Source organism: Dipteris shenzhenensis, chromosome 13 (assembly GCF_047967505.1).
Source record: "Dipteris shenzhenensis isolate YYH24624 ecotype China chromosome 13, Dip_SZ_1.0, whole genome shotgun sequence".
Classification (NCBI taxonomy): domain Eukaryota; kingdom Viridiplantae; phylum Streptophyta; class Polypodiopsida; order Gleicheniales; family Dipteridaceae; genus Dipteris; species Dipteris shenzhenensis.
Window position 1 is genome coordinate 27,293,471 of NC_141608.1, and position 27,270 is coordinate 27,320,740.

Sequence of the window (27,270 nt, forward strand, 5' to 3'; positions counted from 1 at the left end):
TCTGTGCAGGTTCATCTTTGTGCATGTTCGATTCCGTAGGCGATGAGACCTTGTCCGCTCGAGCTAGAGCTGTATTCGTTGGTCTCTCCAGGCATTCCTTGGCAAAGTGTCCCGTTTGCTTCCAGATAAAACATGAATGTGGGAAGGGGCCAAACCTAACTTGTTGAGCCATCGATAGACCAACCGAAAATTTAACCTCGATGAAACGAGGTACTAGTTGTGCACGATCCCATAGGAGTGCGTCGAAGTCCCTTGGTGTGGGACACCGCTCTCTCTTGGAGAGTGCAAAGCCTCTAAAGCGAAGGAGTGGGTGTAAAAGGCAAGCCCTATCTTGAATGTCAAAGGCTCCAGAAGCAAGGAAGGGGTGCAACCCATAACCTTACGGCGACAAAATGGCGATGGCGATGGCTGCCCAATGGTTTTTGCCACAGCCTTGGCGATTCCCAGGTATCTCTGTCCCTCTTTGCCTCTGTGTGATCCCCCTTCCCATCTTCTCGATTCATCGTCACGCAGCAGCTTCCATCTTTCGATTCATCGCAGCGCATCAGACACGGTCAAGGTTGTCATGTTCCAGGGACTGCGGTATGAGGATAGGTAATCTGAGCGTTCGAGTCGGTATGGAGAAGCATTCCTTACGATAATGGGGTTTCTGGAATCGAGCGAGCGAGCGAACGAGCGAGCGAGAGAGAGAGAGAAGATCTAACGTAATTTGAAGGGGAGAATTAGATTCAACATGGAAGGAGTTTGCATTCTGTATCTGAGTCGAATTGAACCGCGAAGAATAACTTGTGCGTTGCTGGGTGCCCTCGTAAGGCATGAGGGTTCTGTTTCTTCCGATCTTATGTTCATATTTCTTTAGATCTGAGTGTGCTCGCAACCGTCATTTGTGTCTACAGTCCTCAATTTGGTGCGCCTTGCCACTCATCTTTTTACTCAGAGGCTCGTTTGTCTGCTTATCTTAATTTTCAGAGTAATTATTTTATCTCTCATTAATGCTTTTAATCGTTTTCGTGATCTTTCCAATGGTACATACTATATAATAGTCGTTGCACTGTTTTTGGTCCTTCCATCTTGTGTTTCAGCTTGATGCTGTTCTTCAAATCTCGATAGCTGCCGCTCTCGCACGCGGCTCAAGCACTTCTTTAATTTCTTTTGCAACGCCAGCACCACTAAGGTGTGGGCAAACGTGACATTTGTCCCGCCAAATTTTGGTTGCCTGAAGTAGAGTTATTTTCGTTGAAAATGTTGTGAACGCTTTTGTTTTACTTGCATTTTGTTGCTCTATGTATAGTCACAGCTGAATCAACAATGCCCAAAGATACGAGTAACCTCGATATTTCTCACAAAACTAGAGATTATTCATACAAACCATACACAAGCCATGGGAAAGGACCTGCGGTTTCTCAAGGAAACCTGGATGAAGGTGACTCTTCTTTAAAAAATGACTGGGAAGATGTGACATGTCCCATCTGTATGGAGACGCCACACAACGCTGTCTTGCTCAGATGTAGCTCTTATAAGAAAGGATGCCGTCCTTACATGTGTGATACAAGTTATCGCCATTCAAATTGCCTTGATCAATATTGTAAGGCTCATACAGCAGGTCAGAAGGCTTATGGTAATGGGCAGGGAACTGCTTTAGTTGAAGCTGCTGATAACCTGGATAGATCGAGTACATACAATGCAGATAATGATACTTCTGTGAGGATAGCTGAACGGCCAAGGGACATCCACATGGCAAGCACCAGTGAACAAGGAGGATCTCTCACTCTAGAAGATGAGTTTCTGGAAGAAGCTGATGGATGCAGAACTTTACAGCCGTCTAGGGTTCCTTCAGGAGTTTCAGCTCTTCATGGTCGTGATTTAGTGGGCCTGCTTTGTCCCCTTTGCAGAGGTCATGTGAAGGGCTGGGAAGTAATAAAGGCCGCTCGCCATGATATGAACAAGGAGTCTAGAAACTGTGCACAGGAGGCGTGTTCTTTTACAGGCTCTTATGAAGAGCTTCGTGCTCATGCACGATGTGACCATCCTGCTGCACGTCCAGCTGAAATTGACCCTGCTCGTGAGCGTGATTGGAGGCGCTTGGAGCGGCAAAGAGACCTTGGGGATGTCCTTAGTACCATTCGATCTGCAATGCCTGGTGCCACCGTTCTTGGCGATTATGTTATTGATGGTCAGGAGGATCCCTTGGATAACTATGACAGTGAGTTCCCTAATGATGTTGGCCATCCATTGACCGTTTTTTTATTGTTTCAAGTGTTTGGACCTGCACATTCCTTTATGGGAGGGAGATTATTTCCACATTTCAGAGGGGTTGTAAGGGGTCGTAACAGAACAGGTAGTACAAGACAGGGGCTTTGGGGGGAGATTCTGCAACGGACTTTGAGTAATGAGGCCAACAGTTCCTCAGGCAGTAGTGATTATGGAGAAATTGTGGCAGGGTCTTCATCGCAGAGGCAGCGGAGAAGCCAACGCAGATCTCAGGGCTAGTCGTCTCCACAGTTGCAAATGATCATTGGAAGAATAATGTTTCTTTCTCTGTGTCACTGAGATAAGCCATTGAGGTGGTCAAGATTGCATTGCTGGGCTGTGTTGTTTCAAGCTAGCATGCTTACAATCCTTTCCATGATTGGATTGCATGATGGTCATATAATTTTCTTGTTGATAACACTAGCAGGGGCTTGCTAAGTGGTTATGTGAACTTTGAAGGCTTTTGGTTTGTGGTGTGTAAATCTGTTAACCCCAACTCGGCCTAACAAGTAATGTAGTGGACATGATATGAATTCTAGTGCATGGATTGTAATTTCATTGGAAAGTGTTGTAAATATATCAATTTCTTTTATTTTTAGTTTCATTAAAGAGAGTCTTATGTCAGGCTGTGATGGATAGGAGTTTTGTACTGGGCCTGGACGAATTCAGGATAAAGTTTAATGTTTGCTTGAGAAGCTGTTTGTTGTGTTCTATCTCTATATCTGGTGTTGGGCCTCAATACACTGTCAATACCAAGCACCAGAGCTTCCGATGGTATCTCAGTTTTATTCAACTACACATCTGATTCCTCTGTAATGTCCATAGGTCAATGCCTGTAACTTACAGCCCCTTACACTCATTAACGAAATTGGCTCCCAAAAAAATTGTTAAGCTACCGGAAGCACAAAAATGTTTCATAAAGGTAGAAAAAAGTAAAGTTGGTGTTAATTTTTGGGTGCGATCACTGTATATGTGTGCCAGTTTTTTTGAGCTGCAGCGAGATGATTTGCCTTTTTCCCTGTTGAATTTTAGTATGTTATTGATTCTGTTGCATATTGTAGTCCATTTAAATTCACTGTGCATATATTAATTGTTTATGCCCAAGAGACTCCGTGGGTCTTTAGAAACCCAGTATAGCTGCTTATGCTTGGTTACTGATGACAACATAAGTGTTGCTTTGCTTGCTGAGTATGTCTTCCTTATGTTTTCAAAATATTTTGTTGCCTGTTATTTCTTCTCTTTCGTAGACACAATTCAATCTTTTGCAAGAAGGAATTTGCTTGTTCTTGGCTAGGTGCATGAACGATCCTCTTGGTGAGCAAGAGCGAAGTGCGAGAAGCATGGTGGCTACCACTTTAGGAAAGCTTGTTCATGAATTCTTTGAACGATTTGTGCCTCCTCTTACCGTTTCTTGCATGAGCATGTCCACGTAATCGTAAATGTAAGGCAAACATCCTTGGTGACTATTGCTATTACAATTTGAGCATAAAATGTGTTGAGACCACTAAGTGATATGTGGATCAGTCTTCCTTTTTGGGCCAATATGGACCAATTTTTCTATCTTGAAATCTCAACCAATTGATGTTAATTGATCTGTAATTCAACAGTTTCAAAGTGGTTGCTATAGAAATTCTTCAAGACTTGCAACAATAGACACATTCAAGGTGCAAATTCACCTTTTATTACGAACTCCATCTCCACGCTCCAAGTTCCAAGATCCACATAAGTATCCATTCGGCTTAGATGCAATTTTTGAGCATTCGTGAGCTAGAAATGTTGTGATTCTTTTTTCCTTTGCATTTTGCTATCATCATTAGCATCCTATGAGGTATTCCATTATCTTCAAGTCTAAAGGTTATCCTATCAATGGACCCAATTCTCTATGCACCATTGCGTGGACATTATTTTGTAGGCATCTTTTGACATAGAAGAGATGACATGGCATACCTCATTTTCAACTTCAAATCAATGGCGACTCCCTACATAGATTCTAACTTTAGATTCCAACATCTAGCTTTGATCTTTTTGCCAGTCATCATATATGTAGTTTTCTTGGATACACCTCTAGATTTCCACATATTTTCGGATCACAACGTAGTGCCACATCAACACATTGAGACCCATGGTATGTTAGCACACTTGGATCACGCTTCACGTCAATGCACCCAGTTCTCATTACATGTCGGTGCTTTTGAATCTCGACTTCCATGAGAGCGCTCTCGGATCTCAAAGTCATTTCTTCAAGATATTGAGATACACATCACTCCCAAATGCTTGTGTATAGATCATCACTCCATGCCAGCTTCCAAAACTCCAATAGTAGATCGTGATTTTGGATAATACATCAGTAGTAATACATCTTTAGTTTGAATTCTTTCTGGCTTCAATGTCTAGATCACTTCAGACATGTTTGCATTCCAAATATTGACAGAGCTTGTGGATCTTGTACTCCAATTTTTCGATACCCTTTCTAGATTCATGTCTCTTGGATAGAAAGATTCATGTCTCTTGGATCTTCCCTTTGGTTCCTTCTTCCTTCTAGATATCAGTTTTTGGATTTGTCAAAATAGTATGGACATTAAATTCTCATTCCCCAGATCCGTTTTTGGTTCCCCATTTTTGTTTTCAATAAAAGAACTTGCTTAATAAGGGCACCATATCCATCATGTTCCCTCTTGCCATGGCTAGATTTAAAGAGATTCCATATCATGTTTAGAATCGTGAGGGATTTAAGCCTTGAAACAAAGTAGAATTGATGGGCTAACTTAAATTGAGAGGAAGAACCATTTGACCACGCCCAATGTTGTTTTATTAGTTCCTTTACTTGGGTACTGGTTAGCAAATCCTAGTGCAATAGAAAAGCATGCTGGAGACGAACAAGGTTTCATGTTCTCTATCATTCAAAATGTAGAATTGTTATGCACATTGTACTTTCTTGAACTCTTCGAGTCCACTAGATGACTAGTATCAGTCACATATAGTCTAGCAGGTGGCTGCAGAGGTGATACACACCAAAATTGTTATCTACTTGTTGTACCACTGTGCACTTTGTATTTCATCTTATTCTTGAAAAGAGTAATTCTCAACAACATCTATCATAGAGATAATTGTGTCCTTGGGTAACCTAGCAAGGCACATCCTGAATTGCTTGTCTTGCCAACGTGTTGTAAAATTATGAAGCACATATTTTAGGATGGATTTTCCTATGTGGTCAATAAACTCCAATGGTGGAGTGGTTGTGTACGACAATAGCTGTCTCTTCCTATTTGATCCTACAACATCAACCATTTCAAATCTCCTCCACTTTACAATGATAGGGTTGTCTTTTCAAATCTCCTCCACTTTAGCAATGATCGCTAGTGAAAATAGAACCTGGGATGCCTCAATACATGGGCATAGATGCATAATCAGACTCAATAGGACAATATGCAAATATCTCTCTTCTGCTAGAACTCCAAAATCCCAACCGATGAATGGGAAATGGGGAGTCAACCCTTGCAATTGACCTATAATGAAAAAATCAAAGGTTTGAACCTTTGAATGGATTTTTGACAGAGAAACAAATGATTTCACGTCTCAAAGAGACAAAACTTCTCCAAATCTCCATGAAATCATGCAAGAGTTGATAGGTAGGGGTTTTGGGGCCTCCGAAGCGTAATGGGACAAACGGTTGGAAACCGTGGTCCCAATCACCGAGTCCAAAACATGGACCAAAAAACGTTTTAGCAAACAGATCTGTTTGTAAACACCACCAAAATGTGCTTGATGAGCAACACAGAAGTTTTAGGACCTCTTGAGTCCACCAGAGCTAACAGATCTGCAAATGGTTGCTCCGAACTTGAGTTCCAACACACTGGCAGAAAAACGTTGAAGAGAGACAATGAGACAGAATTCCAACCAAATGATCCCAAATTCAAGAATGAAGGGGTTTTTGAACTCTTGAAGTGCAATGGATACAAAAAGCAAGCAATGGTTGTGTGAGTGCAGATCATGCTCTCGTAGTGTAACGTGGAATTTGCAAAAGATCAAGGGGGATCAAACCATAGAAGAAACTCCGTGAGAGAGACATACAATAGGCAATACTCAATCTATTCCAAATGTGTTGTATCAACAATACATAATAGGCTTCTTATATAGAGAGATCCCTTTGAATAGTCAACACTTATGGGATCCTCTAATCCACATCTCTCCTTGTGGATGTCCTAGGGTGGCTACTTTAATACATTCCTATACCATACCTTAGCCTCTAATTATGTGCACATGGCACCATATTCCTCAACACCTCCCCTTGGTGCCATTATCCTTTGGCTATTGCAAGGTGGTCAGATGTGAGTTACAAGATAAAATCCTCCCCTGGGTGCTTTCATAGCTACTCTCAGGTGGACAGGCTTGATTTACAAACATGTGGACTAAAAGTGGCAAGGTTGTTGCTTCTCAATGCTTGATGTCGATGGTGTTCTCTTCTTTGCTTGATGTAGCTTGATGCATGATGATTTGTTTTTCCTATGCCTTTAATGTCTTATTTGTGGATGCCATGTTCTGTGATATGGTCATCTCACACACTTGTGCTTTCCGGCATGCTTTTTGCATTCTTGTGTTGCTTTACCATTTATTGCAAAGGTCTTACCATGAGCTTCGTTTTTCTTCAATGGCAGTGTCTAATTGCTAACAATGATTCTAACTTGATAGGCACATAGAGCTCGAAAAGGCGATCACTTTTCCTTTTTGGAGAGTGTGCAAATTCTTCTTGGATTGCAAGTTACGGCTTATGGCTTGTCGAAGTTTTATGAAGAAGAGGACTTTTGATGATGTGGCATATGGGTTCACATGCTACATATGCAGGCCTATGCTTACAAAGGGACTGTGCTTGGGTGGCACTATTGATTATGCATACTGATGTGGCATTTATCTAATCCTAACCCTGGTTATTGTGGGTTCACTTAACCATGGTAAATGTAATCTTGCCACCTATCAATTTGTTGACCACTGAGCAGACTGAGTATGACCCTTATCTATGCGTGTCAGGTAAGGAAACCTTAGGTCCATTTCTTGTTCGTCTTCCTCCTTCGATCGTTTTCGCCTCCATCATACTTTGCGTCTATTCTCAATCGTCGAAAGAAATAGGGAAATTATCAGAAAACATCTTTTTGCTTCACAACCACTTGTAGGCTTGCAAAAACCACTATGAGACTTCAACAAACCACTTGCATGCTTCCACAAGGTTCCAATACCACCTGGGAAGCTCAAACAAGCACCCACAGGCTTGCTCCGTCCTCCTACAGAGTAGCAGCAGCAGTTGACTCTAGGCTCCAGGCACACACACAGGCTCAGCTAGACCACCCAAAGCATTAGATAGACCACCCGGGCTCTGATACTAGTTGAGAGTTTTCAACAACGGAGCGGAATGGAAGATGATGAGAGAGAGAGAGAGAGCTAGAAGAGAGAGACACACAAGTTTTGGTGGGTGCAGAACACCCTAATCTTCTATGTCATCCATATATATATGTGGTTTGAGTATTATACATAATCGGGGTTAAGGCACAATGGCCTTTAACCCCCACATAGTTTAGCTATTCTAGATACCATATCCACGTGTCCCAAATTTTGAGGTATTATATATTTATGTATAACTAGTCTCAAGTCCTTTGTTATATTACGTAGTTTGCTAATCTCGAGAAATGTTTTTTGATGGCCGAAGATCACAAAAAATAAATATGTTTGCTCTAGATCATGAGTTTTAGATATAAGGATTATGAATTCAATGTCCCATCAAATAATGGAAAGGCACATTACTACCATCAAGGATTAAAGATAAGGAGAAAGCACTATTAAACAGTCAAATTCCTAGTAGACCTTCAAAGCTTGACACCCCCTAGAACTTGTGGACATGCACAAAGCATCTTTAAAAGCATTTTCAATAATGTTTGATTTGACTATCTTGAAAATATGAGATAACTTGAAGGTAATTCCATGATATCCCACAAATGTAACATTTCCTCCAAGTAGTTTTCTGATTAGGCAAAATGGGAGGAAGGCAAAGCCATAGTAGACTAGAGGAAACATGGACTGGAGATCAATTGAGTCGACCACTACCCAAGAGTCAAAGCTTTGGAACTATGCTATAAGAAGAGAAAAACATCAATGACACACAAAGAAGGGTATTGGACTCAAACTTTGCACCAGCAAATGGTGCACCATGTCAATCATTGAAGAACCACTATCATGACCTGATTTTGCTAAGTAACATTGGTTAGATATAGTATTGTCACGTATTTAAGCATTCATGTGTTATTGTTCACCTAGTGCACCGATTTTGTGTAGATATCATTGCTTTTATAAAGGTCAATATCAAGCATCTTCTTCTTAAAGACTAACGAGAACTGTTTCACAAAAAACTAAGCATAGAGCTATAGAATTTAACTATACATCTTCCTTATGATCATAGTATACCAAGTATAGATTTACATGATCGAAATGATGATACAATTGTCTTCCTTAACATTTTGCTCTCAAAATTTGAAAGAATGATGAATCATTAATTGCAAATAGATTTAAGTAGTATTCGCTTACCAAGGTAAGCCATCATTCGTTATTTATGTGTACATTTAAGAAATGGGGTGCAAGAGTACACTCAAATACATGATATGTTGATTATGTTACTTGATTCTCATCTCATGTAGGAAACACATATTACAACTCAATTTTGCTCAATGAATGATGAATTACACCACGGAATACATCGGTAAGGTGATGATTAATCTCATATGATTTGCTTGCAAAATGGAAGGGAATGATGTCATTTTACATTAGAACACCAAGGATAGTTGCAACATTTATGGATCGTGTATTATAGGAACCTTGATTAAAGGAATTAACTATAGGGAATGATATAATTTTACATCTAAGCACATCAAGGATTGTTATTCAATTTCTAACATTTATAGATCATGTATTATAGGAGGAGGCAAATATGGGTGTGAACTTCATTTGTGAATTTACATTTGGAGTACAGGTAGTAAAGCTTGATTTTACCCCCCCAAAAAAAGTAGAGGATATATTAATTATAGTATTAACAAATGTATTTTTTAGAAATAATGCACAAGGATAGCAAAATTCTATCAGAAGTAAATAGAAATAGATAAATAGACTACTCCAATTGTACCTTGATTAGAACAGACATGGATTTGCATTAAAAACAAATTACTTACACAATGTGCCAGTATTTCAATATGTAATAGGTCTAAATTTTAAAAGTACTTTTTCGAAAGGATCTAATGATTTCGAGTTTTGATTTTGATAAAACCATAATTTAGAGTTATGATTGTGTTGTATATTAGTAAGGTCACATAAGTATATAGGAAGTAAACACACTAAGGGTTTTTCAATTCATAAAGTCAACAAGGTGAATGATATTCAATCATTCATAAGGCCTGCCCGAAACCCAAAAAGCAAACAAGAAGATGAATTGGATGCGCAGTGAAGATGGTGTGCAGAAAAGGGGGCGGAGAAAGCTGAGAGAAAGAGAAGGGAAGGAAATATCGAGGGTAAGTTTGACCCATCATTAAAAATCAAAGAATTTCAAAAATTCAAATGCCGATTTCACTTCTTAGAAGTGTAAATCTCCAATAAGAAGACCTCTTCCGGCTAGGCAAAAAAGTGTCAATCATTATTAGAAAGGTAGTTAGATTCACTCTTTCCGACTTATGCAAGTTCACCTGAGCGCATGAGGACTCGTATGTATGTTAAGATCTAAAATATATTGACTTGAGAGAGCTTCAAATGTCCTCTCTCTGTCTCTGTCTCTCTCTCTCTCTTGGAGCCATCGATTCGAGAGACCTCTCTCTCCCTCTCTCTCTCTCATAGCCATCGATTCTCTCTCTCTCTCTCTCTCTCTCTCTCAGCCATCGATTCGAGAGACCCAACATACGATGGACATAGAGATTACCATCCCTTCCATCTTTGGGGTTGGGTTAAGACCACTACGTAAAGCCTCTACAAGGAGACCAGTTTATTTTTGACTAAGCTTCTGGCTATGGCGGATCAACCTCTGCTTTCTTGATCCCCTCGTCGCTCAATTCTCCGCCGCCTCCATCATCCGCAGGTGTACAGGTTCTTCTTCTTTCTCCCCTTTGCTTCCTCCTCCTTCCCCGAAATCCGTTCGGAGACGTTCCATCCGGCCGGCAAGCTGACTTTGTACCGCGTCGCGCGTCGCTCGCTCTCCAGCGATGCTGAATTTTCTGGCATTGTTGGCTTTGATATCACAGCTTGCACTGCCTCTGCATGAATTGTGTTTGTCCTTAGCCCCATCCGGGGTAACCAATAACCTTTGACCGTTTCTGCAATCGGTGCGCCATTTTTTGCGTTCTGCTTATAGACAGCATACCTGCATACTTTTGTTGCGGGATTAATCATTAGGTCTGTTTGATTCCATCGCGTAGTTAGCTTCCACCTATCATAGAAGTAGATACATACGCTATTTTCGTTTGGTAAGCTTTTGCTCTTTTCACTGTGATTCTTGCGGCAATTTGCTTGGCATCTTTAACCGCATACCCGCTCAGTCACCATGGGAACTCCTGATCTTCGCATGGGGGCTTGTATGATCTGCATCCTGATGGGATTGCCTCTAGTTTGGGGAAAATTCGTTGTGGAAAGCAACAGCCTTACCGTTTTCTCTCCCGACTCTATCAAGGGTACTTACGATAGTGCTATCGGGAATTTTGGTGTGCCGCAATACGGAGGTACTTTGGGAGGAACTGTTGTCTATCCAACGGAGAATTCCAATTTCTGCAAAGAGTTCGGATCCTGGGACAAGTTCAGATCTAAGCCAGGCAGTGTCCCCCAAGTTGCGTTGGCAGACAGGGGAGGTAATCCGTTCATGCAAATCTCTTGATCGACTAGTAGAGGAACTCCAAGTTTTTCCAGTCGGAATTTAAAGCTTTTTAGCTTTGCCCTGCAGATTGCTATTTTGCATTGAAGGTGTTGTACGCACAAAGAGCTGGAGCAGCGGCTGTTCTTGTGGCAGACGACAGAGATGAACCTCTGATCGCTATGGCGGACTCTCGAGCTGAGGACGGATCAACTCCACCGGAATACTTTGAAAACATTACCATTCCGTCAGCACTTATAGAGAAAAGTTTTGGTGATAGGCTTAAAAAATCTATTCAAGACAAGGAGATGGTAAACTGCAAACTAGATTGGAGAGAATCACTCCAAGATTGGAGAGAATCAGTCCCACATCCTGATGATCACGTCGAGTACGAATTCTCGACCAGCAGTAACGAAGGAGCAGCGCAACTACTTGAACAGGCCGGTAAGTCAAAGCCATAGAGTTTGTTTTGGGTTCTCTTATTATTGGAATTGTGCAAGGGCCTAAAATGAATGCTATGATAGATGGTTCTAATTGTGCAAGGGCCTTAAATGAGTGGTACCATAGAAGGATAACCTCACATGGATTTAAGGGTTGTCATAATTTACGGTGAGGTTGTCACATCTCCTTTGGCACACCTAGTGACATTTTCACCTCGTTACTCCACATTACATCACATGGTATTGCCCTGAAGCACTCGTCGCAAGCAGGCAATAACCTGAAGCATTTGTCACAAGCAGGCAATGCAAATCCTAATGATTTAACAACGTGCACCAGATCCGGAGCAAGCTTTCAACCGGGGCTATGAGGGCAAGGATGTTGTTTTAAAGAACTTGTGAGAGCTTTGTGTCTGTAGGATCGCAAATGAAATTCTCAAGAGACGTTCGCTTTGATGAGACTACGTAACTGAATTTCAAATCTATCCCATGGGCGAGAAGAAGTATACTAAAGATTGTGCAGAGCAAGTGATTAATTCTCTTGTTGCACCCAAAATTACACATCCTATCGGAAAAGCCTGATTAGTAATTAGCCTATATGTTTTTTAATTTTGCATGCAGATAGTTTAATATGGGTTGGGTGATGTTGTGCAGGACTAGATGTAAAGAAGGTTCAAGAATACATAGGTGATGTAGAGGCCGACATTGAGAATGCAGTTTTGAAAGGAGAGCAATTGGAACAGGTATTTATTTGCTGTGTGCTCTAGATGATCTTGTATGTGTAGTTAGTATTCTATGTGTTTCTTTTATGGTCTCTACGGAAACCAATTGTTTTGCATTGTATCCAGATCGGTCAAGGTTCCCGTGGAGATGCTACTATGTTGCCTACCCTGATTATTAACAAAATACAATATCGAGGTAGGAGTGGATTGTTAGCTAACCTGTCAAACATCAAAGTCTAATAAGGTGACCTTACAAACGGTACTAAGAACTATGTCGAATCCTTGCTCGATTTTATTTCAGGCAAAGTTGACAAAGGAGTTGTTTTGAAGGCAATATGTGTGGGCTTTGAAGAGAAAACTGCACAAGCACTTTGTCTGACTTCAGGTCAGTTTTAATATGGTGGATGATAATTGCCAAATTTGTGTCTTTGGTTGGAGTAATTACTGAGACGATGGTTTGATTGTGTTTCAGATATGGAAACAAATGAGTGTTTGAGCTACCATTGTCCCATTGGACGCTTGGTCCTTCGTGATATTGCATTGGATTCTACTTCGTACTCTGATGACATGTATGATGATAGTGTTGGTGGGGATATTGATATGGACATTATATTATGACTCTGTATTAAGGTTCCTATGATTATGTAGCATGTAGCATGTACTATGGGCATTGATGCTCATTTAGTAGCTCCACCCTTTAGCTTGTTTGTATCTAGTTTCTCATAGTCTCATAGACCCATCACTCTTCCACAGACTTTAATAAAGTTCTCTCTCTCTCTCTCTCATGCTTGGTCCTTCGTGATATTACATTGGATTCTACTTTGTACTCTGATGACATATGATGATAGTGTTGGTGGGGATATTGATATGGACATTATATTATGACTCTGTATTGAGGTTCCTATGATTATGTAGCATGTAGCATGTACTATGGGCATTGATGCTCGTTTAGTAGCTCCACCCTTTAGCTTGTTTATATCTAGTTTCTCATAGTCTCATAGACCCATCAGTCTTCCAAAGACTTTAATAAAGTTCTCTCTCTCTCTCTCTCTCTCTCTCTCTCTCTCTCTCTCTCTAACATGAGTGCTAGTTGGCCTTCTTGCCCTTGTTACCCTCTAAATCTACTTTTCACTGCTAAATAATCCTTTTTCTTTTAACCTTGAATATCCTATGAGCCCTTTTCCGCTTTTGAGGTCACCTCTTTATAGCTATGAGGGTGGTAGTTGGATCAATGTAGTCGGTAGAACTGACCAATCAACCTAGTCGGTGGAGCCAACTTGTGAACCTAGTCGGTGGAACTAACTAGTCATCCATGGAATATATAGGAAATATTCCCTATACCATCGCCTCGGGAGCTCTTGCCCCCAAACCCCCACTAGGGGGCCATTGGACCCCCTCGGACCCCCCAGTTGGGGGCCGGCTGGTCCCCAAGCCTTAGCAAGAGTAAGGGGCTCCCACACAATCACCTTTCTACTATCAACGGTCTCATTTGATAGACCTCATCTAACATGTAAGTCAGGATCCATCCAGTGTCCCGGGCTCACACATGGCTTCTCCTCATATGGAGGCCTTACAACGTGAGCACCTTGGACCACTGGTGGTTACCAGGAGGGTGGGGCATTGAGCCTATCTAACACCCCCCCTCAATGTCCACCCGTAGGTGAACTACCTTCTCGGTCCAATGACTAGTCTCTGAAGATGACCCTTAAAACACCTATTTCATTAATTTTGGACTCGTGCACTGTCCAAGTTCATTTTGTGAGATAATTTTGGATAAAACATTTAAAAAAAAGAGGCTCTTATAAAACAAAACATTAAGTCAAAAAGGAAGATTTTAAAAAATCAAATTAGAAAAAATGACATGAGATGTTATTAAAACTAGAGTACATTAAAAATAGAGGACATCACATTGTTAAAAGAGACAAAAAGTAAGATTTTAAAAAATCAAATTAGAAAAAATGGCGTGACATGTTATGAAAACTAGAGTACATTTCAAAAAGAGCACATCACATTTGTACAAGAAGTAGATCATATAACTCAAAGCCATATGGTGTAAAAAAACACCTTAATACAGTCTCTCTTATCTTCTTAATCACCCAAAGTCTAGAAGATCTCATCATTGGTCTCTCTTATCTTCTCAACAACCCAATCTTTCACTGCCTCCACAGCTGTATCCTCAATATAATTACATGCGAAGAAGAAATTTAAGCAATCACAAATTGTTTCTTTATAATTTCTCTGAGAGGCTCTTATTGTTCTCTCAGCATCCGCATCAAATCGCCCATGACGAGAGCTGCAATAACACAGGTTACTTAAGAAGTCTAAGAGATCTTGTCGTGCTTTTATCATACGTCTTAAAAGTCTTTCACTCTCTGCTATCTTGAGAGTCTCCTCCCCCTCTGCGTGCCTTTGTGCATCAAATTCCTCTCTCTCCATGTGTGTCAAAGGAGAACCTTGTCGAATTCTAGCCTCTCTCTGTGCTCCTTGGTCAGCAATCCATTCTTTGAGATTGTTAATTCCGAACTCCATGTCTTCGACAATGCCAAGGACATCCATGGGTGGGGAGATGATAAAGAAAGGGAGATGGACTACGATGCAAGAAAGAAGAGAGTGTCTGTGGAAGGACTAGGATGGAAGAATACAAGTTAATGAGAAGCACTAGGATGGATGAAAGAAGAGAGTGTTTGTGGAAGAACTAGGATAGAAGAATACAAGTTATCAGGATGGATGAAAGAAGAGAGTGTTTGTGGAAGGACTAGGATAGAAGAATACAAGTTACTCAGAAGGACTAGGATGTAAGAAATAAGAGAGTGTTTGTGGAAGGACTAGGATGGAAGAATACAAGTGCACTAAGGCACGATGTGTTCACTATAATAAGGATAAGGGTTGGAATAAAGTGAGAGGCACGTTGTGTTCACTATGATAAGGATAAGGGTTGGAATAAAGTGAGTGGAGATTGTCCAACTGAATAAAATTTTGCGGAGCATTGGGAATGCTATACTTTAAGTGAGTGGAGCATTGGGAATTGATACTTGCGAGTGAAATATATTACAAGTGAGAGAGAGAGAGAGAGTGATATGATAAGGATAAGGGTTGGAATAAAGTGAGAGAAGCATTGGGAATGCTCTACTTTAAGTGAGTGGAGATGATAAGGATAAGGGTTGGAATAAAGTGAGAGAAGCATTGGGAATGCTCTACTTTAAGTGAGTGGAGACTGTCCAACTGAATAAAATTCTCATCACACAAGGATTTATTTCCAAATAATCACATCATCACACATTCATATCATAAAATTGTGTGCATGAAGAAATATATTACAAATATTACATCATCACATATTCATATCAAAATTCTCATCACACAAGGATTTATTTCCAAATAATCACATCATCACACATTCATATCGTAAAATTGTGTGCATGAAGAAATATATTACAAATATTACATCATCACATATTCATATCAAAATTCTCATCACAGAAGGATTTATTTCCAAATAATCACATCATCACACATTCATATCATAAAATTGTGTGCATGAAGAAATATATTACAAATATTACATCATCACATATTCATATCAAAATTCTCATCACACAAGGATTTATTTCCAAATAATCACATCATCACACATTCATATCATAAAATTGTGTGCATGAAGAAATATATTACAAATATTACATCATCACATATTCATATCAAAATTCTCATCACACAAGGATTTATTTCCAAATAATCACATCATCACACATTCATATCATAAAATTGTGTGCATGAAGAAATATATTACAAATATTATATCATCACATATTCATATCAAAATTCTCATCACACAAGGATATATTTCCAAATAATCACATCATCACACATTCATATCATAAAATTGTGTGCATGAAATAATTATATAAATATCATCAGTAAATGCCACTTAAGTAATAAGTCACAAATTGGTGTATAATCAACAAAAACTACAAACACAACATCATACATGCATCACAACTCTTCTCTTCTGATGCTTCTAGTAGAGACTGTGGCAACTCTTCTGATGCTTCCAATGGAGGCTGTGGTGCTCTAGATGTACACTCAGTCTCTACTTCTTCTGTAGTATGTAGTGCTTTCGGAGTAGACTCAGTATCCTCTTCCTTAAATGCAAGCGGAGGCTGTGGCAACTCTTTTGATGCTTCCAGTGGAGGTTGTGGTGCTGTAGGTGTACACTGGGTCTCTACTTGGTAGGTGTACACTGGGTCTCTACTTCTTCTATAGTGTGCAGTGCTTTCATAGTAGACTCAGTCTCCTCTTCCTTAAATGCAAGCTCTGATATTGCTTCAGTTGCACGTTGTATTCTAATGGAAGCAATTAGGTCTCGAATGATTTCAGCCCTAAACAATTGTATATCCTCCTCTGAATATTTGAGCTCCAAAGAGTCTTCCGATGAGATCTGTGGCTTAAGTGAGAAAATTTCTTTAAAAATCAACATGCAGTTGTAGGCAACTCTCCACCCACAACTATGTCCATCTTCCTGCTCTACTATTAAACGCTTTTGGAAGTCTACCGAGTCTTTGTACTGTCCTGTTTCTCTGATAGCAGATACCAACTTCTCAATCGACCTGCTCATCATGACATATTAAAAAAACTTAGTGTGTCTATTACATAAGGTACATAATATAGAAGTAACAACAGATTAATAGAATACTTACGTTTGCACTGAGCCATGAAAGCCTGCAATTGAGTTAACAAACCAACAATAGTTGTCTTCAAGGTCCCAAACCACCAGACTCCAATATTCCCTACACGAATAATTAAGAACCATTATTATTTAACACAATGTTGCCAGTATAAGATGAAAATAAAGGTTGCCATGATACTTACATCTCATGATATGCCATAAATAGGACTCGCATGCCATGTAAATGTAAAAGCAGTAACAATTTACAAACATCGGCTATTGTCTTTCTACTATCGCTAAGTATAGGAGAAAGGAGGGAATCCAACATACACACACGGTTTTGTATGACTCTACCAAATCGTGAGATAACTATACTGCACCAATGAATAAATGAATATTAGCTTATTAGATTTAATCAAAATATTGAATTATCAAGCAAAGAAAAAGTTTGTATCAAACCTGAGAATGGCCATCATAACGTTGTTATTGACCTCATTTGAAGCTCTAGAGAGAATTGAAATCTCCTCTCCCCCAAATTCAAGATACTGAGGTCTATCTTGAATCATAACCCTAACATTAAAAGAGCTTCCCAATTCTTCCAATGAAGCCATGTTTGTAGAGTTGAGGTCTTCTATCCTGTTTGACTCTTTGACGGCATTCATTTCGCAATCAATGATTGCTCGAATGGTACATGTTATAAATGCATAGAGATGCAAATCCGTATATGTTGACAGTGTGGTGTCATTTTGTATCTCAAAAATTTGACCAAGTACCAAAAAGCAATTGTAGCCCACCCTCCATCCACAATTATAGATGTGGCTATTCTCTTGATGTGATACCTAACATGTTATATACTCTATTTGTTGTGCCAAGTCACATTGCCGCATTACTATGTCGATAGCACCTACTAACTTTCGAGCTGATCTGCACATCAAAACATATAACAACAGTGAATATGTGCATTGCATATCAATCTACATGTCAAGAAGTGACAACAAGTGTAGTCTATACTTACTCTAACACATTGCCATGGACGGATGTCATTGAGTTGGCAAAGAAGCACTTCTTTGCAAGGATGTCCACGACTACCAGACTCCAATGTGAGCTGCATTATGAATAAAGAATAATTACTGTGTTTGAGACAATTCTAGCAATGCAATAGAAAAAACAAGTAGGGTTTGATGCTTACTTCTCATAATATGCTATAAAAATAACTCGTGCATCATTCATAGGAACGTACTTCAACCACTTGCAAACATCCTCTATGGTTTCTTCTTTGTTACTAAGCACTTCCAAAATACGAGGATCGAGCATATATGAAACGCTTTGTATATTTTGCGAAAAATTCGCTATAACATTACTATATTAAAAAAAAAGGTATTAGCTTCTTGGGTTTAATCAAAATAATCAAAGTATAAAGCCAAGGAAAAGGCTGCATCAAACCTGAGGATGGTTGTAATGACTTTGATATTAACCTCATTCTTAGGATTCAAGAGGATTGAAATCTCTTCTTCACCAAATTCAAAAAAATGAGGTTGTTGTCGAATTAACAACATAGCGGTGAATGAACTTCCAATCTGCTCCAATAGATTCATATTTTCATGACTCATCTTATTGAGAGAGTAGTCTACATCGTATTCTTCTTCACTTGCTATGTCCTCCACATCCTCCTTCTGCCATAAAAATATAAAAAAGTTATGCGATGTACACATCCCAAATAAAGGCTTAAACAAGCAGATAAGGTTTCATACATGCTTTCATTAGAGTGAGTCTCTCCTCCGCTTGGAGCAAAAATTTAAAAAGGTTTCATACATGCTTTCATTAGAGTGATTCTCTCCTCCTCTTGGAGGAAAAATTTAAAAAGTTATGAGATTTACACATCCCAAATAAAAATAATGGTTTAAATAATCATAGAAGTGTAAAAAAGACAACTTGAAGCCATGCAGGTTACTCTAGAGCGAGCATATTCATCAGATTTGAAGATCTATAGTGGTGTTTATGCAGCAAAGAGAGGCAAGAGAGAATGTGGCATAGCGATTCAATCTCTTGAATCATTCTTTTTGTGTATGCGGAGTCCCAACCCTGATCACTCCTTACAAAAGAACATAAGAGGGAATTCAAATAATTTGAGATTGATGCTAGAAGAGCAAGATATTCCCAGGTCCATACATTATCAAAAAAACAACTATGGAAGTCCTGCAAAAAGTGGGAGTCTCTTGCTTACCATGATGGAGAATTTGCTACCGGCAGGTTGGGAGGTCACCTTGTGCAGGATGGGATATTTATTTGAGGATCTCCTCAGAAAAGGCAACTCCACAAATATTATTGAAAATAAGCATTTCATGGCTTATTTCCAGCTTCAAGCAGATCTAACCACAGGCTATGAAAAAGAGATAGACCACAAGGACACCGATGACATGGATGATTACCTTGAAGATCATAATGTCCCAGTTGATGATGATGAAAAGATGGACTTACATGACCCGTTCACAGAGAGGTTGGTGGATGAAGACAAACATGATGATGCCTTCTTTGATAATTATGGCTCACAGGATTATGAAAAAAGGCCACTACGACAATACTTAGCGGTATGAACTCTCTATTTCTCAACTAAATACAATTTTTTAAATAAGATTTAAATTTAAAGATAATGAATCTAATCTCTCATATTTGTTTACAGGCAATAGAGGGAGAAGAAATGGATGAAGTCAATACGGAGGCACTTCCTTCTACTTCAACAATGCAACCACCTCTAAATTTGATTGAAGAATCAAATTTAGCTGCATTGGATAAAATGGAGAGCTCATTTGAAGTTAGGATCGTTTTGAAATGAGAACCTCAGTATTTGAGCTTTGGTAGAGAGGAGGTTTCAATCCTCTCCAATCCTTTAAAAGAGGTTAATGACAATGTTATCTTGGCCATTCTCAGGTAACATTTGTTTATTTGTTGCTACTTCAATAAGCTAACATTTGTTTATTTATTTCTCTCGACTCCTAAATCTCTCTATAGCCATAGTCAAGACACCTCATTCTCTCTCTTAATCTCTCTCTCTCTCTCTGACAACTCTTATGTGTTTTCCTCTCTATCCTCATCCCAGTTATTCTCTCTCTCCCTCTCCCTCCCTCTAGCACAGAAGTTTCATTCCTCCCTCTCTCTCCCTCTCTCTCTTTCTCTCTCTCTCTCTCTCTCTCTCTCTCTCTCTCTCTCTCTCTCTCTCTCTCTCCCCCTAAGTCTCCCTCTTCTCTTCTCTCTCTCTCTCTCTTTCCCTCTCTCCTCTCGCCACATTTCATTCTGATAAACATCTCCCTCTCTCCCTCTCTCTCCCTCTCTCTCTTTCTCTCTCTCTCCCTCTCTCTCTTCCCCTCTCTCTCTCTTTCTCTCTCTCCCTCTCTCTCTTTCTCTCTCTCTCCCTCTCTCTCTTCCCCTCTCTCTCTCTTTCTCTCTCTCCCTCTCTCTCTTTCTCTCTCTCTCCCTCTCTCTCCCTACTCTCTCCCTCCCTCAAGCAGCCACGGCCCCTAGGAGACCCTCTTCTCTCTCTTAATCTCTCTCCCCCTCTCTCCTCTCTCTTTCTTTCCCTCCCTACTCTTCTCTCTCATTTAAGGAGCCCCTCTTCTCTCTGTGAATCTCTCTCTCTCTCTCTCTCCCTCTCTCCCTCTCTCCCTCTCTCTTGGTGGCCACAGCTACCAAGAGTCCCTCTTCTCTCTCTTAATTTCTCTCAATAAAAAACTAATTAAAATAGAACTCAAAAACTCAAATAAGAAACTAATTTAAAAAGAATTGTAATGCCTTCTAAAAGACCCCCCTCCTCAAAAGCTTTAACAATAAACTAATTGAAAAAGAATTATAAGTAAAGAAAAAGAATTACAAGACGAATTTTAAGAAATAGAACTCAAAAACTTTAACAAGAAATTAATTGAAAAAGAATTGTAAGTAAAGAAAAAGAATTACAAGACGAATGAAAAAGAATGCAAGTACCTGGAAAAAGTGAAAAAAGTAAGGCTCTGCTTATCCTTTCTCTTCCGCTCTTGGTTGCTTCAATGAAATGAGGAGAGAGTTAAAATGAATGAATGGAAAGAAAAGTATATATAAGAAAAACTAGCCCACTCCTCCTACGCATAAATTTGAATTTTCAAAAAAGAGAGGGAAATTTGAATTCATTATAAATTTGTGTTCAACATTCTTCTCATACTTTCTTCTCGTACGTTTTTTTTGAATTCAAATTTGTCTTCAACATTCTTCTTGATACTTTCTTCAACATTCTTCTCGATACTTTCTTCTCGTAAGTCCTTTTCATTCTTCTCGTAAGTCAAATCTTATTTGTCGCTCTTGCTCGTGATAGTAAGTCAAATCCTCCTCTTCCCTCTCTCTCCTTCTGCTCCCTCCTCTCCTCTCCCTCTCTCTCTCCTCTCTCTCCTTCCTCTCCCCTCCCTCCCTCCCTCCCTCGACCCCCACCCTCCTCCCTTCCCCTCCCCTCCCTTGCCCTCCCCCCTTCCCCTCCCCTCCCTTCCCCTTCCCTCCCCTCCCTCCACCGCAAAAACTCCTCCCTCCCTCGACCCCCTGCCCTCCCCTCCTCCCCTCCCCTCCCCTCCCTCCGCCGCCAAAACCCCTCCCCCCATCGACCCCTCCCCTCTTGCTCCCCCCCTCCCCTTCCCCCTCTGCCCCCCCCCTTTCCCCTTTCCCCCCTGCCCCCGTCCCACCCCCTTTCCCCCGGCCCCGTCCCAACCCCTTACCCCTCCACACCCCCTTCCCCCCTTCCCCAGGGCTGGCGGCCGCGGCCGCCAGCCCCCCCCTACCCCCTTCCTCTCCTCTCCCCTTTCCCCCCTACCCCCTTTCAACCCTCCCCCCCTCTTTCCCACCCCCCTTTGTGGCCCTCGGGCTGCCACAGCCGCCAGCCCCCCCTCTCGCACCCCTCTTCCCCACCCCCCCTTCGCGGCCCCCCAGCCCCCCCCTCTCGCAGCCCCCTCCCCCCCTTCACCCCCGCCACCCCCCTTCCCCGCCCCCTCTCCCCCCCTCCCCCCTTCCCCCGGGCTGGCGGCTGCGGCCGCCAGCCCCCCCCCCTCTCAACCCTCCCCCCCTCTTCCCCACCCTCCCTTCGTAGCCCTCAAGCTGGCGGCCGCGACCGCCAGCCCCCCCTCTGGCACCCCTCTTCCCCACCCCCCCTTCGCGGCCGTAGCCCCCCCCTCTCAGCCCTCCCCCCCCTCTTCCCCACCCCCCTTCGCGGCCCCTGGGCTGGCAGCTGCGGCCGCCAGCCCCCCCCCTCTTGCACCCCTCTTCCCCACCCCCCCTTCGTGGCCCCCGAGCTGCCCCCCCTCTCGCACCCCCCCTCCCCCCTTCACCCCTGCCACCCCCTCTCCCCCCCCCCCTCAGCCCTCCCCCCCTCTTCCCCACCCTCCCTTTGCGGCCCTCGGGTTGGCAGCCGCAGCCGCGGCCGCCAGCCCCCCCTCTCGCACCCCTCTTCCCCACCCCCCCCTCCCATCCCTCCCCCCCCCCCTCTTCCCCACCCCCCTTCGCGGCCCCTGGGCTGGCGGCCGCCAGCCCCCCCCCTCTCGCACCCCTCTTCCCCACCCCCCTTCGTGGCCCTCAGGCTGGCGGCCGCGGCCGCCAGTCCCCCCCTCTCGCACCCCTCTTCCCCACCCCCCCTTCGCGGTCCCTAGCGCACCCCCCCCTCTCGCACCCCCCCCTCGCACCCCCCTCCCCCCCTTCACCCCCGCCACCCCCTCTCCCCCCCTCCCCCCTTCCCCCGGGCTGGCCAGCCCCCCCCCCTTTCAGCCCTCCCCCCCCCTCTTCCCCACCCCCCCTTCGCGACCCCCCATCCCCCCCCCCTCTCAGCCCTCCCCCGCCTCTTCCCACCCCCTTCACCCCTCCCACCCCCTTCCCCCCCACCCACCCCCCTCCCTGCCCCCGAGCTTGCGGCCGCGGCCGCCAGCCCCCCCCTCTCAGCCGCTCCCACCCCCTTCCCCTCTCAGCCCTCCCCCGCCTCTTCCCCAGCCCCCTTTCCTTCCCCCCTTCACCGGGCTGGCGGCCGTGGCCGCCAGCCCCCCCCTCTCAACCCCTCCCACCCCCTTCACTCCTCCCACCCCCTTCCCCCACACCCACCCCCCTCCCCTCCCCCGAGCTGGCGGCCGCGGCTGCTAGCCCCCCCCCTCTCAGCCCCTCCCACCCCCTTCACCCCTCCCACCCCCTTCCCCCCCACCCACCCCCCTCCCCACCCCCGAGCTAGCGGCCGCGGCCGCCAACCCCCCAGCCCCCCCCGCCCCCCCCTCAGCCCTCCACCCCCTTCACCCCTCCCACCCCCTTCCCCCCCACCCACCCCCCTCCCCACCCCCGAGCTGGCGGTCCCCCTCTCAGCCCTTCCCCGAGCCCCCCCCCCTTTTCCCCACCCCTCCTCCCCCCTCCTCCCCCGGCTGGCGGCCGCAGCTGCCAGCCCCTCCCACCCCCTTCCCTCTCCCCCCCCTTCCCCCCCTCCGCGCCGCCAACCCCCCCTTTCCTCCCCCCTTCCCCCTCCCCTTCCCCCCTTCCCCCTCCATGGGAGACCCAGTCCCCCCTTCCCCCCCCCTCCCTCCTCCTTTCCTCCCTCTACTTAGCCCCACCCTCTCCCTCCCTTCCTCCTCCCTTCCCTCCAGCCCCTCCATCCTCTTCTTCTCCTCCCCTGAACCTTTCTCTCTCTAGTTCCTCTCTCTTCAAATCTTAAAAAAAATCTAGAAAAAGAATTAATCAAAAAAATTTGCAAGTACCTGGAAAAAGTTTGTAAGTTTGCTCTTTCTTGCTTTCTTGCTCTTCCTTCCTTGCTCTCTTGATCGTCCTTGCTTTCTTGCTTCAATGAATGAAATGAGGGGAGAATGAATGAAGAAGGAAGACTATATATAAGAAAAATTAGGTTTTCCTCCTCCTCTCCTATTGGCTTTCCATTCCTCCCCTCTCTCCTATTGGCTTTTCATTTATCCCCTCTCCCATTGGCTCCCATTACTCCCCCTCTCCCATTGGAACCCCATCCCTCATCCCAATCTTCCATTAGCCCTCCCCCCATCCATCCATTTCTTCTTCCTCCCCATTGCCACCACTCCCATCCCACATTTCCACCACGTCCCATACTCCTCCCATTTCCCAAAATCCCATATTTCCCCATCTCACCCTCCTCTTTTTCATCCCCTATTAACTCCCTCACTCATTTCACTCCCTTATTATCCTACTCCCCTATTACCTTCCCCTCTCCCATTCCATTCTTCCCTCCCCACTCTCACTTCCACTTCCCATTACTCACTTGCCATTTGAAAACTATTAATATATTATTATACTATTTTTTATACTTATTATCATACACCCTTATTACTTCCCTCTCCCATTCCACTCCTCCCTCCTCACTCCCACTTCCACTTACCATTACTCACTTACTATACACATTTGCAAACTATTAATATATTATTATATGATTTTTTATACTATTTGCAAACTTACATGTGGGCAAAATCACAGGTGTCAAAGCGATCCTATTGTGGTCATACAACAATTGTGCTTTTATTCAAGGGCATATTTATCCTCATCAACAAGCTTATTTACTCAAGGTATGAAGTGCATAATTTGTGCACTAGGTGTTTACTTTGTATCAAAATTGTTTGCCACACACACATACATATACACATACCGAGAATTTTCTAATATTATCGCACCTACATTGCTCCGATGGGCACAAAACTTTGTACATGCCTCAACCTAGGTCTTATTGACTTGCATACAAAGTGGTGCACCCATCTCATAAGTACTTGTTCGGATAACACACCTCCAAATGTATTTTATGACGATTGTGCATAACACTAGGAACAAAATGGTGTATCATGTGAGATCGACTATGCAAAGCATATCCAATGGACACAAGACTTTACACGTTCCTCAACCTAGGCAGTATTGACTTGTGTGCAAAGTGGCATCCCCATCCGATAAGTACTTGTTTGAAAAATACACCTACGATCGTGTTTTTTTACCGTTGTACATGACACCAAGGCCAAAAACGGTATTTAATACTCAATCTACCATGTAAAGCATATCCGATGGGCACAATACTTTGCACGTGCCTCAAAAGTGGTGGTATGGTATTCCATGAAAAGTGGAACGCCCATTCAATAAGTACTTTTTAGAATATCACACCTAGGACCATGTTTTTTATTGGTTGTTGTCCATGACACTGAGCCAAAAACGCTGATTTATGCTTAATCGACAATGCAACGCATATGCGATCATCACACTACTTTGCACACATCTCAACCTAGGTATTATTGACTTACATGCAAAGTGGCGTGCCCATCCCATAAGTACTTAGTCCAATAACACATCTAGGACTGCGTTTTTTGACGATTCTGCATGACACTAAGGCCAAAATAGTGTTTAATGCTTGTTCAACAATGCAAAGCATATCCGATGGGCACAATACTTTGCACACACCTTCAACTAGGTGGAATAGACTTACATGCAAAGTGGCACGCCCATCCCATAAGTGCTTGATCGGATAACATACCTAGCAGCGTGTTTTTTTATGGATGTGCATGACACTAGAGCAAAAATAGTGTTTAATGCTCGATCGACCATGCAAAGGATATCCGATGGGCACAACACTTTTCATACACCTCAACCTAGGTGGTATTGAAATTTTTTGAAAGAGGCACACCCATCCAATAAGTACTTGGTCAGATAACACACCTAATGGCGTGTTTTTTTGTGGATGTCCATATCACTAGGGAAAAAATGGTTTATAATGCGTGATCGACCATGCAAAGCATATCCGATGGTGGCAATACTTTGCACGCACCTCAACATAGTTGAAACGGACTTGCGTGCAAAGTGGAGCCCCCATCTGATAAGTACTTATTTGAATAACACACCTACGGCCATGTTTTTTGATGGTTGTACATGACACCAAGGTCAAAAACAGTGTATAATGCATGATCGACCATGTAAATCATATATGATGGTGACAATACTTTGCACGCACCTCAACATAATTGAAACGGACTTGCGTGCAAAGTGGAGCCCCCATCCGATAAGTACTTGTTTGAATAACACACTTAGGACCGTGTTTTTTCATGGTTGTGCATGACACTAAGGCAAAAACGGTGTTTTAAGCTTGATTGACAATGCAAAGCATATTCGATGGGCACAATACATTGCACACACCTTCAACTAGGTGGAATTGACTTACATGCAAAGTGGCACGCCCATCCCATAAGTGCTTGATCGGATAACATACCTAGCAGCGTGTTTTTTTACGGATGTGCATGACACTAGAGCACAAATAGTATTTAATGCTCGATCGACCATGCAAAGGATATCCGATGGGCACAACACTTTTCTTACACCTCAACCTAGGTGGTATTGAAATGTTCTCAATGAGGCACACCCATCCGATAAGTACTTGGTCAGATAACACACCTAATGGCATGTTTTTTTGTGGATGTGCATATCATTAGGAAAAAAATGGAGTATAATGTGTGATCGACCATGCAAATCATAACTGATGATGACAATACTTTGCACGCATCTCAACCTAGTTGAAATAGACTTGCGTGCAAACTGGATCGCCCATCCGATAAGTACTTGATTGAATAACACACCTAGGACCGTGTTTTTTCATGGTTGTGCATGACACTAAGGCAAAAAAGGTGTTTTATGCTTGATCGACAATGCAAAGCATATCCGATGGGCACAATACTTTTCACACACCTTCAACTAGGTGGAATAGACTTACATGCAAAGTGGCACGCCCATCCCATAAGTGCTTGATCGGATAACATACCCAGCAGCGTGTTTTTTTACAGATGTGCATGACACTAGAGCAAAAATAGTATTTAATGCTCGATCGACCATGCAAAGGATATCGGATGGGCACAACACTTTTCGTACACCTCAAAATAGGTGGTATTGAAATGTTCTCAAAGAGGCACACCCATCCGATAAGTACTTGGTCAGATAACACACCTAAGGGCGTGTTTTTTTGCGGATGTGCATATCACTAGGGAAAAAATGGTGTATAATGCGTGATCGACCATGCAAAGCATATCCGATGGTGACAATACTTTACACGCCCTACAATGTAATTGAAACTGACTTGCGTGCAAAGTTGAGCCCCCATCCGATAAGTACTAGTTTGAATAACACAACTAGGACCGTGTTTTTTCATGGTTGTGCATGACACTAAGGCAAAAACGGTGTTTTATGCTTGATTGACAATGCAAAGCATATCCAATGGGCACAATACTTTGCACACACCTTCAACTAGGTGGAATCAACTTACATGCAAAGTGGCACGCCCATCCCATAGGTGCTTGATCGGATAACATA

At 42.8% G+C, this 27,270-nt stretch overlaps 2 protein-coding genes across 6 annotated transcripts; both read left to right on the forward strand.

Moving 5' to 3' along the window:
• Nucleotides 1-260: 260 nt before the first annotated feature.
• On the forward strand, nucleotides 261-2,858 carry LOC147895232 (uncharacterized). 4 transcript variants are annotated; one of them, XM_087384110.1, is made up of 3 exons: nucleotides 263-447; nucleotides 1,083-1,174; nucleotides 1,292-2,855. In XM_087384110.1, the coding sequence occupies exon 3, from the start codon at nucleotides 1,309-1,311 to the stop codon at nucleotides 2,488-2,490; it is 1,182 nt and encodes a 393-aa protein (XP_087240236.1). In that variant the 5' UTR covers nucleotides 263-447; nucleotides 1,083-1,174; nucleotides 1,292-1,308; the 3' UTR covers nucleotides 2,491-2,855. The 4 variants fall into 4 exon arrangements, with proteins under 4 accessions (XP_087240235.1, XP_087240236.1, XP_087240237.1 ...); XM_087384111.1 differs by lacking the exon at nucleotides 263-447 and adding an exon at nucleotides 457-594; XM_087384112.1 differs by lacking the exon at nucleotides 263-447 and adding an exon at nucleotides 607-808.
• A 7,404-nt stretch (nucleotides 2,859-10,262) lies between these two features.
• On the forward strand, nucleotides 10,263-13,191 carry LOC147895233 (vacuolar-sorting receptor 1-like). 2 transcript variants are annotated; one of them, XM_087384113.1, is made up of 6 exons: nucleotides 10,263-11,114; nucleotides 11,207-11,560; nucleotides 12,208-12,296; nucleotides 12,402-12,471; nucleotides 12,577-12,660; nucleotides 12,748-13,191. In XM_087384113.1, the coding sequence occupies exons 1-6, from the start codon at nucleotides 10,814-10,816 to the stop codon at nucleotides 12,891-12,893; spliced, it is 1,044 nt and encodes a 347-aa protein (XP_087240239.1). In that variant the 5' UTR covers nucleotides 10,263-10,813; the 3' UTR covers nucleotides 12,894-13,191. The 2 variants fall into 2 exon arrangements, with proteins under 2 accessions (XP_087240239.1, XP_087240241.1); XM_087384115.1 differs by having other exon boundaries at nucleotides 12,214-12,296.
• The last annotated feature ends 14,079 nt before the right edge of the window (nucleotides 13,192-27,270 follow it).

What these genes read in the sequence shown, in the direction of transcription:
- LOC147895232 (XM_087384109.1), top strand. Translation starts at nt 393, where the DNA reads ATGGCGATGGCGATGGCTGCCCAATGGTTTTTGCCACAGCCTTGGCGA. An exon ending in ACAGCCTTGGCGATTCCCAG is followed by an intron (nt 448 to 1,291) that starts GTATCTCTGTCC and finishes CTCTATGTATAG; the next exon opens with TCACAGCTGAATCAACAATG.
- LOC147895233 (XM_087384113.1), top strand. Translation starts at nt 10,814, where the DNA reads ATGGGAACTCCTGATCTTCGCATGGGGGCTTGTATGATCTGCATCCTG. An exon ending in TAACAAAATACAATATCGAG is followed by an intron (nt 12,472 to 12,576) that starts GTAGGAGTGGAT and finishes ATTTTATTTCAG; the next exon opens with GCAAAGTTGACAAAGGAGTT. An exon ending in AGCACTTTGTCTGACTTCAG is followed by an intron (nt 12,661 to 12,747) that starts GTCAGTTTTAAT and finishes ATTGTGTTTCAG; the next exon opens with ATATGGAAACAAATGAGTGT.